This window comes from Glandiceps talaboti, chromosome 15 (genome assembly GCF_964340395.1).
Source record: "Glandiceps talaboti chromosome 15, keGlaTala1.1, whole genome shotgun sequence".
Lineage (NCBI taxonomy): Eukaryota > Metazoa > Hemichordata > Enteropneusta > Spengelidae > Glandiceps > Glandiceps talaboti.
The window spans coordinates 14,389,163-14,408,482 of record NC_135563.1 but is presented as its reverse complement, the minus strand read 5'-3'; the positions used below and the strand labels follow the sequence as shown (position 1 = coordinate 14,408,482).

The following is a 19,320-nucleotide window of genomic DNA, read 5'->3' as shown; positions in this document are numbered from 1 at the left end:
CAAAGAACTCCGAAAGTACAACTAAAAGTGACACTTTTCCAATATGTCGAGAAGCACGTAAGTGAACTGTAAAATTACACAATTGAATCAAATACAATTAAAGTGGACAGCCAATAGTTATTTAATAAACACATTTACCAGAATAAATTAAACTTGATAAACATTCATCGCAGTCTTTATTTTATTTGCCTTAGAATAGTTATTTATATAAATAGTATAGTATAAGAGGACATAGTAATTCTACAGACAATATCAAGTGATAGGCCTACGTAGAGCTATAGACTGTAGGCAAAGAACGAGGATTGATTTTTACCTGGTGAGAAATAATGAGAACGCCTAGTGGGAAGTACATGAAGTAAAGGACTATCGAAAGGATCATTCCTGATGGTTATCCTTTTTGAGTTCAATGTAACGATAACTTCTCGAAATCGAACATTTGCAATAAGTTCATGATGTACTGATTTAAATGCGAGACATAGCATCTTCTAGAATCAATTACCTTGCCGTTATTGCCGTTACTAATTGAGTATTATATAGCTGACAGTATACAAGAATGTACATCACCGCGTTTATCTAAAGAGTCATTTATCATTTGAAAGCGCACTGCATTAAAAAACGTGCGTTGTATAAGCCTACCCATGTATCGTAAACTAAACAAAAATACTTGTTTTGAGAAGAAAAAAAAACGTTTCCGTATTTGTACGATGAAATGAGTTAATTCGATATGCATTTCCATTACGTTCTATTTACTATAAAATCCATCTCACTTTCAAGGTTGTCGTCTGTGTTGACAAAGTCTTGCAAATATAGATTAATGTTTAATGAGAAACAATGTACCGCATCATTGGTTATTGAGGCCTATGATACCTACTAATTTATAGAATGTAACAAGTTGCATCTTCTTAATTAACTTGGATGACGCCATGCGACACGGGCGATCATTTTATTCCTTTGTTATTTACAATGTGTGGAACTAAAGCACAGTTTAATTGAACTATATTGTCGCTTAACGCTTATTCAGCATTTGTCTCCCTTTACTGTGTACGCCATAGCTTTGATGACTTACAGGTGCCTTTGCGACTGTATTGACGCATTTTAAAAACGATTGCCGGCGAAGATAAGTACTAACATTACAATGACGCCAGATGAACACCATGGAAGCAAGGGAAGAGACGGGAATTTATCTCAGTCGTGTATTTCTAGGTTTTCTCAGACAGCATTGTACTACATAGCGATGAGTTGTGAACAGTGTCCAAATGCTAAATTTGGTCTCTATACAATACAGATCATGTACCTGGTGTGCGGAGTCTTCATCTTTCAATACATCGAAGGTGGAATCGACAACGATAAACAGACGAGGTTAAATATCACTCAATTACAATTGGATTTGTTGGCAGAGTTGAAAAATAGTAATAATTCGCAACAGGATGGCAACTGGACAGGCATGGCAATTACACGGATTTCAAATTTTACTCGGCTTATCATCGACGATACGATCGGACGGTCGGCACGTGTGCAACAAAATTGGACATTTATGAGTACATTGGTTTTCTGTATCACTGTGGTCACGACTATAGGTGGGTAAATTCTTCACAGTTTTTCCTCGATATTTGCTTTTTATGATTAGCTTCCGTTTTGTAGAAGTAAACCAACAAATGCATAATTTGCCACTCGATCTCGCCTAAAAGTCTTAATTTAATCGTGTTATGTCTGAATTTAAACATATTTGGTTTTGCTCTTTTTTTCTTGAAAAATGCATATGAGTGGTGTGGAGGAAATTCTTTTTGTTATGCGCTGATTCTTTTAGATTCGACTACCTCTCCATACAGTAGAAACTTGAACTTGAACAAAACCATCGTAGTTGACTGTTTGATTTCCACTGGCTGCCTTCAAGTATACAGTGTGTTTGATTAAAGTAGAATTCCGAGTTCGACTAGTAACACATAAGTTGTTACCTAAGAGGAGTTTATCTTCATCTACACGAGAGTCGATCATTGCAATTTCTAGCAGTTTTAATACACCATGTCACACGTAAAGGCCATGTGTATGTGTTTTCCCACATAAAACCCTCGGGATAACAACCCAAAGCCAGAACTGTCATCGGTTCTAGAACATACAACGTAATATAATGTACTAATTAACGTTGCATGACCACAAAAGCCCTCAAGTACTTTGAAATGTTTATTTATTATTTTCTTGGCTTCACATTAGCCATCACATAAATTTAACCAAAAAAATACTACTGTTACCACGACAACGGTCTCACAAAAGGAACTACAAACCTTATTTATAACCTTACATATATCATTCTCAGTGTGAGAGTAGATTCTGAAGCAGGTACATGTTTCCCTAGTTTACTAGATGTAAACTACCGAGCACTGTCTTACATTCTCATTACTGTAATATGTGTACGTGTCTTCATACATTCTAGTGTATTTTGATGTTATATACTACTATTGCATTGCATTGCACTATACTGTTACTGTACTGTACTGTACTGTACTGTGCTGTACTGTACTGTACTGTACTGTAATGTACTGTACTGTACTGTACTGTACTGTACTGTACTGTGCTGTACTGTGCTGTACTGTGCTGTTCTGTTCTGTACTGTACTGTACTGTACTGTACTGTACTGTACTGTACTGTACTGTACTGTACTGTACTGTACTGTACTGTACTGTAGACTTGAACCACGATTGTTACTACACCATTCCGCTATCATAACTGACATTTTATTTTTTTGAAATTTCGCTATCGTTCCCAAGTCTACTCTGATGACCTCTTCTTTTAAGCGGGGAGGGGTGGGAGGGGGGGCTAATGTATAACATCAAGTCAAATCAAGTTTCCTAGTATATAGAGAGTTGTCATTTTACTACTACTATTACTTTCCCCATAACGGTTGTCACCAGTGTGTCCAACGTTCACAATGAACTTCTGAAATAATCCGGTTTTCTAAGTCAGAATTATATTGACTCTTGGTTAATTGTTGTACTATATATTTTAACTAGTATGTACATTTGTATGTACATTCGACGTAGAATGGCCATTCCACTTATCTGAAACGAAATCAAATAATGATTGATGTGATATAAATCTTGGGGTTTTTTATTGCAGGTTATGGACATATAACACCTAAAAGTAAAACTGGTAAAGTGGCCTGTATAATCTATGCTATATTTGGTATACCTATGATGTTAGTCTTTCTGGCACATATCGGTACTGGTTTGGCCTGGTTGGTGAACGCACTGTATATAAAGTTGTGTTCACGTGCGTCGAGCAACCGAGTATCGGCAAAAACTCCAGCTGTTATCTCTTTTAAAGCCAACAGTGACGTCAAATCATCATTTCGAAATGAGCAATTCCGCACCAAGTTCAAAGGAGAGTACCTCCGTGATACTACCGGTAGTTCCACAAAGACTAAATGGAAAGAAGGTGTTCTAAAGTCACGTGACCAGGAAGTTCAAGTTGATGAGGAGGAACTTGAACCTGTTTATGTAGACGGCTACAAAGTTCCAGCAATGGTTGTCATGGTAATGATGATGTTTTTCATACTGATTGGTTCCATAATTGACACCTTCTGGCATGAATGGTCATATGCAGACGCTGTGTACTTTACCGTGGTAACAATATCGACTATGGGCTTTGGTGATATCTTACCGGCGGCTGAAAAACGCACGGCTGGTTACTTTGTGTACTGGATCTTTTATTCAATGACGGGTCTTGCTTTGATGTCTATGAGTGTAGCTCTCATCCAGAAGAAATTAAGTCGATACCATAAAGAATTTCAGGATCGTTTATCTAATATTCGTCTTCGAGCAGTTATTCGCCAAAATTAGAAGTGGTAGAACTGCTACTGAAATCTGTGCGTGGGATCGGATCCAGAGTTGAACTTGTCATTCGTCAGTTTGTCAAAGGGACTTATTGAATGACTCCTCAAAGCCAGTACGTCACATACAGACTACCCGCAACACAAAGTCGACTCTACAGCAGTTTACAATGTCGTCCATGAGATTTGGCGATATTCTACTGGCGTCCAACGAACGAAGAATTTCATATTTCTTGAGGCAGTGAATCTGATCTCCCGAGTCCTTCGCAGTCATCTGTTTGAAGCAAACGTATAAGCTTATAGCTCGTTATCGGATCAGCATAGAAGACTACACATCACATTTTTTTCCGATTTTTAGATCTGTCCGAATTTACTTGACATGGGTTCTGAATTCATGTCAACGTGAACAAGTCGTTGCAGAAAAAAAAATGTGTGGAATATTCAAGCAAAACAAGATCACAGGTGTAACATGATGGTTGGAAACGTTGATTCATTATGTCTACGTGAAGGAAAATATTATATACAGGTACGAATTTGTAAAAGGAAAATCTTCTATTTGCACAGTCGTTTGGTTTGCTCACAGACAGATCTTATCCTTGTTGACTCTGTGGTTTGTTTGAATTCGAAAGGATTGTCGAGACCCGGATTCAGGCATAATATGAACGATTCGAAGACATATATACATGTACATATACTAACTCCAATATGCCCTAAGCTGTGCTTTTACATAGTTCAACGCCAGATGGCGCTTTTTATATATGCGCATCATAATATACATGTAATACATATGATATATTGGTATAGTTTCATCGAGATATTGTGTATAACGTAGCCTAACTGTTGTTTGTAAACAACCCAAGTTAGAATTTGTAGTTCAGCTCAGCTTGTGCCACTTTCAATAAATGGAGGTCTAATATCTTGAAAGCTCACAGTGTCGTTAACTGGCTGAATACCTTTTAAACTTCAACTACTAGACCATGGTATGCTCAAAATAAACGTGTCAATAACAGCTGAACAATGGCGACGTACTTGCCTCATCATAGTGTAACCACAGTTAATATTCTGAATACCGTTACTTTTTTTTACAATATACTCCAAATTCCTTTGGTCTATCTATAGTGTTTTTACGCCTGCATGTCACAGAAAATACTTTTCGTACGAAACTAATAACATTCCTTATGATTTACGAAATTTTCAAAAACATAGCGAGCAATTTTAAAATAAGGTACAAAAGGTTATGAGATATCTGTCAAAACAAATAGTATCGTCCACTGACTGACTGCCCTTTATTTCCAAATATGCTCAAAACAGATGACAATTACCTTAACTGAACAATGGTGGCGCACTTTATTTTCTCCCCCCTATACTCTCACTGTGCGAGTATTTTTGTTGCTTATAATATTCGAAGTGGCCGTGGCCTGTCTATTGTGTTTTCCATCTTTTGACAATATATTCATACAAATCAAACGATTTCCATATTTACCGGCGATTTTTATAGTAATTGTAAAGTCTGTGTCTCCCAAACTATGTGTATAATATGTATATGAATTGTTAGAACAAGCCGTTAGACGAATTACCTTTATATTCAGCAAGGATATTACTTTACGTGCCTACTTGTGGAGTGCTCAAGACAAAATGATCGGATCAGTGATATGCATATTAGATTAGACATAAAAAGTGATTTTGTGTCCAAAACCTACAGGTTTAAAAAAGATTATGTTAGTTCAAAAAAGATAAACTACTGTTTCTAAGGATACGTATATGATTATTTAAGACAAGATGACGTAAATCTTCATATGCAAATTTGGGTTTAAAAACTTATTTTTGGTCAAAAACCCAAACTCAGAAACTACTGAGTAGATTAGTCTGAAATGTGCTTTGGATGTTCCGTGATGTCCAGATGTACAAATGTTCAACATTATGATTCTGTTGTTAATATGCAAATTAGGTCTAAAAACACACAATCTACCTGCCAGGCGAGTCTTAAATTTGGTTCAGATCTTTCTAGGGGTGTCTATTATAAAATGGAGAATTTCCGACTCCATCATTGATATGCAGATTTGACAAAAACTGTAACTTTTAGTAAACCCAAACTATTTTACAGATGGGCTGAATGAAGTTTGGTTGGGGTGTTCCTCTATGTGCCTAAAGAGAAGTTCTTCAAGACAAACATGTCTGTTATTGGTATGCATTTTGGTCTGAACATGATTTCTTCGTGAAACACCCAATCTAGTGCTGTTTGCTGTCATCAGAATGTTTACTGGGTTAGGAGGAAACTTCAAGTTGCTCAGGTATACAGTGTATTTAGGTTTTATCATATTGCTCCATCAAGAGGTGAATATTTCAAGCTAGAGATAGAAATAAACACACCTACACAAGGAATATCGATTAGAGATAAAAACGCCCTTGGTCATAAAGCTAACATTGATGAATTGTTCAGCCTCGTGTTCAATTCAGCCGGTAAAGATTATACCATTTGCATTCTTGGATTTAGGGGAAGCTTTTAAAACTCGTCCTTAGGAGGTTAAGATACAGCTTGGACAGGTTAAAACTACCATTACAATCGTCTTAATTCATACGGAATGACAATCAATTTGTCAGTTTGTCGGTTGCTTTATATATAAAAGCCGTTATCTCCCATTGCTCTTAATACGAGCTGTTATCCTTATGTTTGCCTGGAAGTATTGATTCCGTTACGCTGTCTGCTAACCACAGGCCAATTATCTGTACATTGTAATTGCTTAATTGAAATGCCCAATTACAGTCACTAAAGTCGCTAGTCAAATTAACTAACAATGGATTCACCGTGTGAAATTGTTAATTAGCAGAGCCAGATGCCGGTCATCGCATCTTCAATCGAGTGTAATTTTACGGTCCCCATGCGCGAAACAGACATATGGATTGTGCCTGCATTTGGTGGTATTAAGTTAATCAGTCATTAATCGAAGCTGTCACTTGATGGGATTGAATCTGACTTGGTAATGACCCGAAATGTGAAAACAAGAATCTACTGTGCCAGTGTTTTATGATATTAACGGGTAGAAGCGACATTAACCAAAGCTGTAGGGAAATTACATTCGAACTGAAGCACTCTCCGTAGGATAGCCAATTCATTCAGTGACTGGGTGTCCTTACCATTTCAATCGATCCCCAGTAGTCATTTTTCAGTCGTCAGCTTCTATTCTCATTTTGTGTTGGACTTCCTGTAATCTTCAGAAATCACACACTGAGCGGGTCGAATACTATTCTATTCTATGCTGCAGGCAAGAGATGTACAAAGCTGTGTAAAGGTATGTGTGTGCATTAAAAAGTCAAATTTCATGAATTTTCAGTAAATGAATACAAAAATGACCTTACTACTGAGATTTTTGGAACATTCATGTCAGAAGTACTCCTTTATTGCTGAAGTATACAGATAAGTACAAATTGTATTAGGGAGCCTTCAGTATTTACAAGGGGGGCTGGATGAATTCACACATGGTCTGTTAAGAAAAACATGACCCTCCCCCATTCTCCATTCGTAAAATGTGACCCTCCCTTTGTCCCATTTTGTAAAACATGACCCTTCCCATGACAATTGCATATACTGAACGTTAATCAATATTCCCATTATAAGTATACATACAAATTAAATGATTTTGACTCTATATTAGAAAACAATATTTATACATATACTACCATTGCAGGAGTTATATAGAAACGCCTGTGATCAGAACGGAAAAAAAAGTCTACTTCTCATCACTATCAAACTGACAAATACTGGTACAAAAACAACACCAGGCCCCTCTGATGTAGGTTCATGCACATTCATGTACTTGTCTGTGGTTCACGCGACTCTTTTATCAGTTTGTCTGTGTCTGTGAAAGTGTGTCATGTTGTAACGTAACATTTGAGTGTAAGCTTATATAATGCAACGTAATAGTCTGTCTGGTCCTAAAAATAAACTTACAGCGTATAGATTATATGTTGAGTTTCGGGCGAAAAATCGGCAACACACATGACAATACAATACAGTAACTTTGTCTTTAACAGTAACGGCAATAGTACACCATATACACAAATGTCAATAATGACTACTATCTCAGAAAATATCTTACAAAAGTATTCATTTTCCAGCCTCAGTGATCATGTCATATAACTTGGTCACTACGATTTTCCAGCCATGGCAGTGCTTTTGTAACGAATTGAGGGGGGGTAACCTCTTCTGTTAAGGTAACCCTCCTCCATGTTACTCTCTCTCTCCACTCTCTTTCCGTACACGGGATCGACTTGGACTTTTAGGGAATTAGCTCAGACTACACACAATGTTCATGGTTAACCTGGATCATTCGGAAGTGGCCACGGAGCAGATCGAAGCTCCTGACCTCGGACCGTCCCTTCCAAAGACTGAATCCATAATTTTATTATTCCATTCAATTCTTATAAACATAAAATATACAATACTCAAATGATTGGATGATAAAGTAATCAGCACCATAAATGACTAAAACGGAAGTATTGCCGTCGCCTTAATTCAATGCAAATGATATTGGCAAATATGAAAACTAGCCAAACAATGTGATCACGTCATTGTTCTTTCAACTGTCTGTAATTAGTCATTATTTGACATCAACGATCTTTTAATAACTCAATGTTGTCATCTTGGAAGAATACTATTCGCGAAATGCAAACATTTGTTCTAAGTGTTAATTCATGACAGCTGAGAGTTCACGGTGACCTCGCAAAACATCGAAACTTAGCGAATATTAAAAAGTTGTATTCTGTCATCCGTAACACTATCACCTTTTCCCAAAGTGTGGCGTCCCCGCCACACATTAAAATATTCAAAATAATTGCCTTTCATAAATGAAACATTTTTATGATTTTGTAAATCGATAGAAAAGGAGAAAAGTACAAACAATTAAAGAAGTTAAACTTGGAATAGTATGGACGTCTGCTCATTTCGTGAACAGCAGTCTGATTTCGAGACAGGCAGTTTACTTTCAAAGATTGGAATTGCAGCGATTATCTTTTTCAACATTGACGATAATGCGAGAGGTTATTCAAGAAGTACCTTTAGAGTCATACAGCTCCTCTACCATACAACGTCTGGCCAGACTATACAATCACTCACACAGCCGTGCCTATCTTTTACCCAGATAAAAATGAAATCCTTGACTTGTAAAATCTATCATACAGGTACTCTTCATTGACAACTCAAAAATCGAGAAATAGATGATAATTTCATCAAACAAATGATGCCTTTCTTTTTTGTGAAAAACAACAACTTTACGTCGTTTACGATTGAAAAAAGTTGGACTAGCAGTTATCATACGGGTTTTTAGCATCTGAGGAATTTCAGAAATTCTTGCGGTATTTGAAAGGAATTTTTGCATAGACAATAACACAGCTCATTTCGGTCGGATCTCTGTTTTAAACTCAAATTTTGAAAATCAAATATTTATCTTGTACTGCAGATTCAATAAAATACTATATCAACATAGTTCCTTCCTTTACTGTGTAGGAACTATACATCACAAAATCAGACTCAACTTGTGAGCAACGCATTTATCTGTCGCGTTTCGGCTCACTACAACTCAGAGTCAACAAAACTTCGAGGAGTTTCCAATACACCATACTTCAATAAATATTCTTATTAAAACAAATATTTTCTCCATAGATAAATCAATAATATTCTTTCTGCTTGTACGCGACCGTTGAGATGTAAAACAGCATCACTAAAATGATTCTGATAAGAAAATAGATTTCAAGAATTGTTCATCGTCAAACTAAATCGAGCATACAAATATTATTTCTTACACATTTCTCTGTACACACAGTACAAAAATTGCTGATCATGAATAGAAATGAATTCGAGGAATAAAATAATGTCAATCTTTAGCAAATCTCTACTACCGTATGATTAATGAGTTGTTTGTCCTTCAAAAGTCTTAAACCGTAGTTCATATGCAAACTGCTTCGGTCTGCATCAGCGTCCGATACGTGATATCTCCAATCGCATGGCAGTTGTTCGGTCCCCGTTGAAGGTTTCACTGCTACAACGTTTGTCAAAGTCTCTATCGCTGTCTGTTTATTCACAATTCCACGTTTTGAAACACAATTCCTCCTTCTGAGATGTCTTAGTCCGTCACTGCAATATTTTACAAGTTCTAGTTCGAGTTGAATTCCAACCATTGCAACATAATCATTAAAGTTTCCTTTCGAAAAGTTATCGAGTCATCGATTTCTCACTCACCCAGCGGCGTTGTTTTTTTTTTCTTCTCAAAGGTTGTCAATTATTCTTCATAAAGTTTAAATTTGTCTCACAATGGTCCTTCTAGTCCAAGGCCGGTTTTTCCACCAATGTAACGAATTGAGGGGGGGTAACCTCTTCTGTTAAGGTAACCCTCCTCCATGTTACTCTCTCTCTCCACTCTCTTTCCGTACACGGGATCGACTTGGACTTTTAGGGAATTAGCTCAGACTACACACAATGTTCATGGTTAACCTGGATCATTCGGAAGTGGCCACGGAGCAGATCGAAGCTCCTGACCTCGGACCGTCCCTTCCAAAGACTGAATCCATAATTTTATTATTCCATTCAATTCTTATAAACATAAAATATACAATACTCAAATGATTGGATGATAAAGTAATCAGCACCATAAATGACTAAAACGGAAGTATTGCCGTCGCCTTAATTCAATGCAAATGATATTGGCAAATATGAAAACTAGCCAAACAATGTGATCACGTCATTGTTCTTTCAACTGTCTGTAATTAGTCATTATTTGACATCAACGATCTTTTAATAACTCAATGTTGTCATCTTGGAAGAATACTATTCGCGAAATGCAAACATTTGTTCTAAGTGTTAATTCATGACAGCTGAGAGTTCACGGTGACCTCGCAAAACATCGAAACTTAGCGAATATTAAAAAGTTGTATTCTGTCATCCGTAACACTTTCACACATTTATGTCACGTTTCATTACTTGAACAAAATAGTCATATCAAAAAATCATGCTATCAATGTGACATTGACGATGAGTCATGTTGTATACTTTTCAACTAAGAAACAAAAAACGAAAATAATCTGGGAAAATGGTAATTATCTTTCTGTAGGAATAGATGATTCACACAAAAAAAATCACTTTTCTTGATTTACGAAGCAAAAACTTTCTGGTTACTGTAAAGTACTATGTAGTTGAACCATATTTTGAAGGCATTTCAAACCGGCTTTCAAAACACACACATACAGGTACATTGATAAACGTCATTTTAATGCAGAGGAAAAAAGAATGATTTTGCTCCATGATCGTGGTCTAATATCTTAATGAGACACTTCTCTAAAGAATAAATTATTATTGATAAGTTCCACGTCAGAGATATACAGGTACATAAAGTGGGTGTGAGATTTAATTCAATCAGAAGTCTTGAAATGACTCTAGGCGTAGTGTTTAATGTCGACATGAATTGGACTCTGTTTTGTAAATGTGACAACGCCCAGTTTCTGTGCTATATATATTACATTTTATGGCGCTAGAGCATCATCTATTGTTAGAGCTGGATCTCTCCATGGGGGGGGGGGGGTCCTTCCTACTTTAGATCACATACATGTCTCATGATATAGATATCGTCGTTCTTATCTCTGGGCTTGAAACTTGTTGAGCTACGAAATACATCGTCTTGCATCCAGTATTCTGTTGGTCAATGTGCAGTGGTTCCTCGTGAAAGTACCAATGTGTGAAGGAGTTACCAGCGACTCGAAAAGGAGCATACATACATACATACATACATACATACATACATACATACATACATACATACATACATACAACATACATACATACATACATACATACATACAACATACATACATACATACATACATACATACATACATACATACATACATACATACATACAATCTAATAGACACTAGCTTAGACACTAGCTATAATATCATATTGAGTGTGTCAATATTAGAAGTGTGTTTATTCGTCAGTCAGGAACGAAATTGTTAGCGAGACCGACTCGTCATATGTTTACTTTCACAATTCTATGCTTTATATGACACTTTGATATTTACGATGGTTTGTAATAAAAAAAAGGAGCACACCTACTTAATCTTAATCAAATTCCGTCCCAACAATGTGACATATGTCGACATTAATGTCATTACATTTTCCAAAACTTTATCAGTGATGCCCCGGAGGATATGTGTCATCAGATTTGGAATCATCATTTTATTATCTTTTTAATAAAAAAATCACATTTCATAAAATACATCCAATATTATGATATTTCGTGTTCATAGCATGACTCTTTATATCATAGTGAAAGCCACATCTACAAGAAGATGATGACGTCAAATAACATTGAGCTATAGTCTCAAACTCACTTTATTCTATCTCAATTAAATTACCAATTAATTAATTAATTAACCACAATACAAAAGCTTCCATACACTTATATCTGTACCATTCTGAATCAATTAATTCATTGGTACTGGTTAATTAAATTTACTCGTTGACAAAATGGTCAAAGAACACAAAGTGCAACAATATTATGATAACCAGAACATAATATTTTCTTTCACTGCTTTGATTTATATTTTCATTTGTGGAAAGAACAAAATAGTTTGCTCTGACATTATGAAACCTCATCGCAGAAATATCACTTGGCTTTGATTTGATTTGATTTGATTTGATTTGATTAAAACAATATATCTCATCTCTTTTATGCTAAGTTATACGAATCTTCATATTATAGCTGTTTTACATCGAGTAAGACCGAATGAACCCGAATAATACCGACTGGGCCCGAGAAACTATTCTTACTCTATTGTTGTGTGGAAGTGTTTCTCATGTGTGTGTAAGATATAGACCAGATTTCCATTCAATTAGACCACTTGTTTATGTATAGAAATGTCAGCTTCGTTGTTACACTTGTACATTGTCTCAATAAATCTTCTGTGAACCACTATGCATGGTGGATTTGAAGTCGTCAATGGATAGAGTGATTAGGATCGGATGAGTTAGACAATGCTGTCTTTTCCAATGAATTAACGTACATTCTACGAGTTAAAATGCAGAGAAAGACACTCGATGGATTTTGTTCCATAAAATGACGTCTTTCTATAGGATGATTTGATCACTTTGACTGACCACTGGGACTCGTACCCTAGCATATCTAAATCCTGCCATTACAGACTGTAATACACGTTGAAGCAGCTTCTAAAACACATGGGTACGTCACTGTAGACCCTCAAGTGTAACAGCGCAATGATTTCGAGTCCCGGATTTGGAGTTACACCCCCGAGGAAAGAGGAGGATCCGGTATATTACTATGTGTTAGCAGAAGCAGTATTGCATTGCTGGTAAACACCAAGGGGTAAACATATGTAGAACAAAAGAAAGGTTGTTGCCTATATTTACATTGTAAACCTGTTAATCACCCTGTAACCTTTCTTGTGAGACATTTTCTTGGTGAGTTTTTTCTGTTTTTTTCGTAGCTGTTGTATTATTTTTTTTTCACTTTTAGTTGTTAGTTTGTTGTACAATGCGCTGAGACATAGTGTAAAAATAATAATAGCATCTCTATTCTCTGTATATAATGTGTATAATAATAATAATAGTATTTATTGGTCTTCGAATCGGCAAGAAACACTACATAGACTACAAAAGAAACTACAGCACTAAAACATAATTACAAGAAAGTAACTAAATGATATGTATGTATGTATGTATGTATGTATGTATGTATGTATGTATGTATGTATGTACATTGTATGTATGTATGTATGTATGTATGTATGTATGTATGTATGTATGTATGTATGTATGTATGTATGTACATTGTATGTATGTATGTATGTATGTATGTATGTATGTATGTATGTATGTATGTACATTGTATGTATGTATGTATGTATGTATGTATGTATGTATGTATGTATGTATGTATGTATGAATGAATGAATGAATGAATGTGTGTGGGGTGGCGCTGTTGCACGTGAATGTTTGACGATATGTATGGAGCATCTACGCGTGCGCGAGTGATCTAAAGACAGATCACAAAATCAACTACATTGTATTGATCAACTAAAATTGTTCCAAGAAACCATGCAGTACAATATAAAGTAGGTGTGATTCGGACGTTTCATACTACATAGGGCCTACAGTGACGAAAAGATACACAGACCAACAAGAAGAAAGACTGACATCAACCAGACATTTACATAGGTGCGGGTACCCTGAGTGGGTGTGAGATAGTGTCACGGTTCGCCAGTCTCAAGAGCCAACACTATAGCCAACCGTAAAGGGAACAACCAAGCAAGGAATTTGATTTATTGATTTCACCAGGAAAAAATCAGTGGTCCTCGCCTATATCAAGGACACCTCTGAGGCACTCAAAGGGATCTTTGCTTCATACGTAATAAATACCTGCATCAAACTCTGAGACAACTATCGATATCCTCAAAGGACAAGACTGGCAGGAAAAACGTATGTGGCGTGGTCGACCTCGCCAGAAGGAGGCTCTAACAGAGGACCATACATGTGAAGAATATTTACATTGGAGAGACAGAGAGATCACGATAAACTTCTTGGAGTATAGACGGCCAAAATGCAACGCATCAACAGTCTCTCGTCGCATCCATTATTACATCACCAGTACATTCTGTTGACAATGACAACGTGAAAATCCTAGACGCTGAAAGAGGCAGTAGGAAGTGAAGAAGGTTATTTAAATCCGGGCATTTAAACAATCATTGAACGGAGACATCGGGCGATATAGACAAGACCCTCTGTATTAGGCTTGCGTGTCCGTAAAGTCACTTGATCTGAATAGTGAGTCAATATAGTGGGTTCCTGAAGACTGATGTGTGCAGTCGAAAATTTCAGGTAACAATTTTCAAGTTTGTGTTTGGAAAATAGTTTCATTCATTTCACTCTATTTTATTTTATTTTATTTCGGTTTATTGTGTCTGAGAAGAGTCTAACGTCTACTGCTAGCCCGAAGGAAACCGTACGAAATGCGTAAAAAGTAAATAATTTCATGAGATTGTAACACTTTTCATAGCTAAACAGACATGACATACAACTTAGGCCGGAGATGTACCGGAGATGTACGTGATTTCTTCCGACTAGCACACCTGTTCCTACGTAGTACCTAAGCTAGTACCGAGTACACAGGTCCCACCGATCTCTCCATAGCATAAACCGGGACTTTGTTACTGAGTTTACTAATACATCCATGGAATAAATTAACTTAAAAGACAATGACGGGTACACACATGGAAATTGGTTTTATTCTTTACACATAATGTTGATGTTCTTGTCTCTATTTGATTTAATTTGAGCTACACATACAGACTATTATACTAACAGCACCACTCTTAGACACAGATAATTTCTTCCTTGCCTGTGTCTTCGACTATATCATTGTATCAAACCCTATTTACAAATGCTTAATCTGTAACTTTAACAATGTAATTTTTTCATGCATGATACTGGGAATTTAGTACAAAAGAAAGCTATTTCTGCGTTTTCGAGGAAATTGTAGAGTAATTTTGTCTTTTGATGCTTTTGTTACAAACTCCAAAAGACAGTTGAAGTAAACATATACAGTCACTTCTGAAAGCAATAGTTTACGACGCTATAACTCAAATGAAAAAACAAACTCTTTACATAAAGATGGCAGACTGTATATTTTTGAATTACGAGTTTACATGGTCTATAAAATTGATAAATATGTACAGTATTACAGCTTAAGGCTAAAGTGTTATTTTACACAACCAATGTATTCACTGAAAATTCATTCTCGCAAACCAGAGCTGCTATTGTTCTTCCGCGACACTGCTTGGCGGTGTGTCTTGGAGGGTGCCGTAAAAGAGGCTGTGGTTTACGACTATGTGAAAATTGTTCAAATACCAATAGTTAGACGTGCACAGCTGCACAAATATGTGTTTTACGACGATGTGAAAATTGTTCAAGTACCAATCAGACGTGTGCAACAGCCGCACAAATATCTACCTACAAGTGGTTACATACTGTTCAGGGTGTACGATATTACAATTAAGTCATTACAATTCATTTAAAAAAAAAAAAAGCATTTCAGTTGCTTGGAAAGCATGCAACCTGTATAAGGATGATGATATACTAGTATCATGAGATATCACATGTAACCACCCCGTAATGTGAACCAGACGTACGAACACCGCACCGAAAGTCAACTATCTGACGGCTGTAGCTAACACAACATGTTGATAACGATCAATGGAGTGTTGATGTAATTACACTCACGATAATACCGCGTCTCTATAGTGAGTTTTTCTCAACTTCAAATGACTGCACATTCAACGTCATTCAGGGTTTATTAGGGAGCTTCCAGTAATTACACGGGGCCCCCCGGGGGGGGGATTCAGGCCTGGGCTGTTGAGTAACATATGACGCTCCACGATTCCGTCGACGTACTAAAAGTGGCCCTCCCTCAATTTCCTTTCTCAACATCACCCTTCCCTTGTTGAGATATTTCAAAGACATGGTTTAAATACTGTCAGACATGGAAAAGACGCTAGTCCCAGAATCAGTGGTTTAAAGGACTTGATCCCACCGCTGCCACCACGTTGAAAGTTTTACATTTGTGAAGATTTTGCTTATTTAATTCCAAAGTACTACTATTACCACCGGAGTGAACTTGTGTGAAATCGGCAGTGCGTTAAATAATACCCGTGTTTGGATCTCATTGGCTGAGCTGAACACCAAAACATCAACTCCTAAAAACTAAACGGACACACTCCCGATTTTGTCGAAACCAAGGTCAACATCTCAACAACATTATCCTTAATATATCTTACCCAACTGTTCCCGTTTTACTCCTGCGAAACCCACTGTACATGTGACTTATCTCCTAACATCATACCTATTACAATTAATTTACCTAATGGTTGTCAGCAACGGATTTGATTTGCATAGTCTGATATTGCGGTAACCAAATTTTACCCTAAAAGTAACCTTAACCCTAAACCTATCGCTAACCTCATCCCTATCCCTAACCTTATTCCAAACCATATCCCTAACCAATGTGGCAGTAGTATGATGCTAAATGTATTTTAAAAAATGCAAAGTTACTGAGGCAATTCATGCATAACGAGTCAGAATAAAATGTGACCCAGGCCTCCCCTTATCCCATGTTCTAAAATATGGCGCTCACACGATAACCGATTTGTAAAAAGTGACTAGGTCCTCCCACCTTGTGAAGTATTTACACTGTCTTGATTACAGGATGTACACATGACCAAGGCATCGCTGTCACCCTCTTGTGTAATATAACGCATGCAAGAACAATAGTTTTAGTTTGTGTCTATCTTAGTTTGCATATAACTTGCTTTCCGTGGCAATATACATATATATGCGAAGAGCAGTTGTAAGCATCAAAGTTTACTGAAGTATATTCTACCGCCATCCATATATATTCCGAACAACCCCATTCTCTACGTTAAAAGCAGCAATCTGTTTTATTGCTTTGTAGTAAAAATCGAACAGAATGTATTTCAGGCAAGTTATTGCCAGAGACCACACTATCAAATGATTGATAGTGACCATAACTTTGTCCGCTTGACAGGTCAAAGTCAAACACTACTTACTACTTTCTTTCTTTTCTCTACCCAACATACAGACAGGTGACGACTGGAGATTTCATGATTGGCAAGTTACAAATGTGCAAGGTGTCAGCAGGAAACAAGTCCATAGGACATTTGGTCTTTATTAATACATCGGAATGTCGCCGCTTGCAAAGACGAAATATTTTCAAAACATTTTGAAAGCTTATTAATAATGATTTGGTCTGGTTCCGGTTTTCAAGTTGGTACATGAATTGAAACAATTGCTAAAAATCGAATTCAAACAATAATAACGCACTGTACATTGAACTGTTGAGCATTGATCGTGGCGCAACATTGGAGTGTACATGTGATTATGGCGTCTACATATGAAGACATCGAGGAGTATCCCTCTAGTCCCCCATCGAAACGCAAGTGTTCTCCATGCCATTGCTCTCCTCCCGTTAAAGCGTATATCGTATCACACTTAGTATGCGCACTACTGATGGTTGTATACCTTGTCGTTGGTGCTTACACGTTTGAAGTCATCGAGATGAAAGAGGAAATGCGACAGAAGGCCATTGCCTGGAAGTATCGTGATGAAATGTTACGAGAACTTTGGAACCAGAGTCAAACTTACAACATGACTTGGAATGAATGGCACACACGTGCTGAACATTATCTGGACCATTTCTCGGGGCATCTACAGGTTCTCTTTGGCCATGGTTTCCGTCACGGCAGGCTGACAGACGGCCAACACTGGAATTTCGGTGGTTCATTGATATTTTGTATGTCTATAATAACTACAATTGGTAAGTAGGTCAACGACCTCAAATTTGGTTGTTGTTGTTGTTGTTGTTGCTGCTGTTGTTATTGTTTGTTTGTTTGTTTGTTTGTTTGCTTTGGGTTTTTGTTTATTTGGTTGTTTTTTTGGGGTGGGGGCAAAATGTAATAAGTTAAGGGGTGAGGACATACAAATTTGTAACTTTGACGTCTCATCGAGTAGACATTTACTGTCAATTTCATGCGATCTCACCCAGTAACATGCTTTTATCATTGTCATATTTAAAACAAAAATCTTTACTCAAAGAGACTAGATCCCAATCAAGTGAATGCTTGAAACAGGAAGCATACCTATAAAATGGCGGTTAAATACATATTACAGTAACTAGATAGAGGTAACTTAAGCTTGGGTTTGAAGGTCCTATATGTATTACTCATAAACATCTACAAAAATCAATACTCTGCTGGGCTTAATGACTTAATTGTTTTGCGTAACAAGTAGCACACCACTTTAAGAACTTTATATGCACCATTTCACATTATAGACAGGAAGAAGATATATTTACCATCCACACCCTATTAAGGGCTGATAAGTATGTGAGCCCATCGATGACTTCCGTCAAAATGTCTTGGTGTTTTTATTTCACTGAAATACTTGAAAGAGATACCCCCATACTTACAATCACATGGGCCTGTGTTTCTAATCAATGAAGATCAAGCGGGACTCTTTTCAAGCGTCAGCCTTTTGTGAGTTGAAAGAGATGTTGCACAAACTATTCTTTGTCTTTTTGCATTTTTAAAGTGACAGTTTAGCTCAGAATTTCGCAAATCAATATCTTTACATTACTACTTCCCCTACCGTGACCAAAAATAAAAGGCTCGATTAGTTTGTTTTCTTCACTTTGCCGCCCGTGTGTTGTTTTATGGTTATAGGGTTAATAGAACCACTGTGATGGAACTCAGGCCAGGTGATCTGTAATATTGGAACCCTAAAAACAACGGTACGCGTCAAATTGCTATTTCGAAATTGAAACGAAGTACGAGCGCCTATTAATGATTGAAATGTGATCATTCAGCAGTACAATTTCTTTGTTCAAGTGTAGATAGGTTTCGTTCCGGTGTACACC

General features: G+C 36.8%; 2 protein-coding genes across 2 annotated transcripts in view; both read left to right on the top strand.

Annotated features, from left to right (window-relative positions):
• Positions 1-19,320, top strand: part of LOC144446975 (deoxynucleoside triphosphate triphosphohydrolase SAMHD1-like) — a 367,634-nt gene that overhangs the window by 260,542 nt on the left and 87,772 nt on the right. The gene's annotated exons all lie outside the window — the stretch shown is intronic.
• Positions 1,136-3,836, top strand: LOC144446248 (potassium channel subfamily K member 18-like). Its single transcript, XM_078136000.1, has 2 exons — positions 1,136-1,577; positions 3,115-3,836. Exons 1-2 carry the CDS (start codon positions 1,136-1,138, stop codon positions 3,834-3,836), a joined length of 1,164 nt encoding a protein of 387 aa, XP_077992126.1.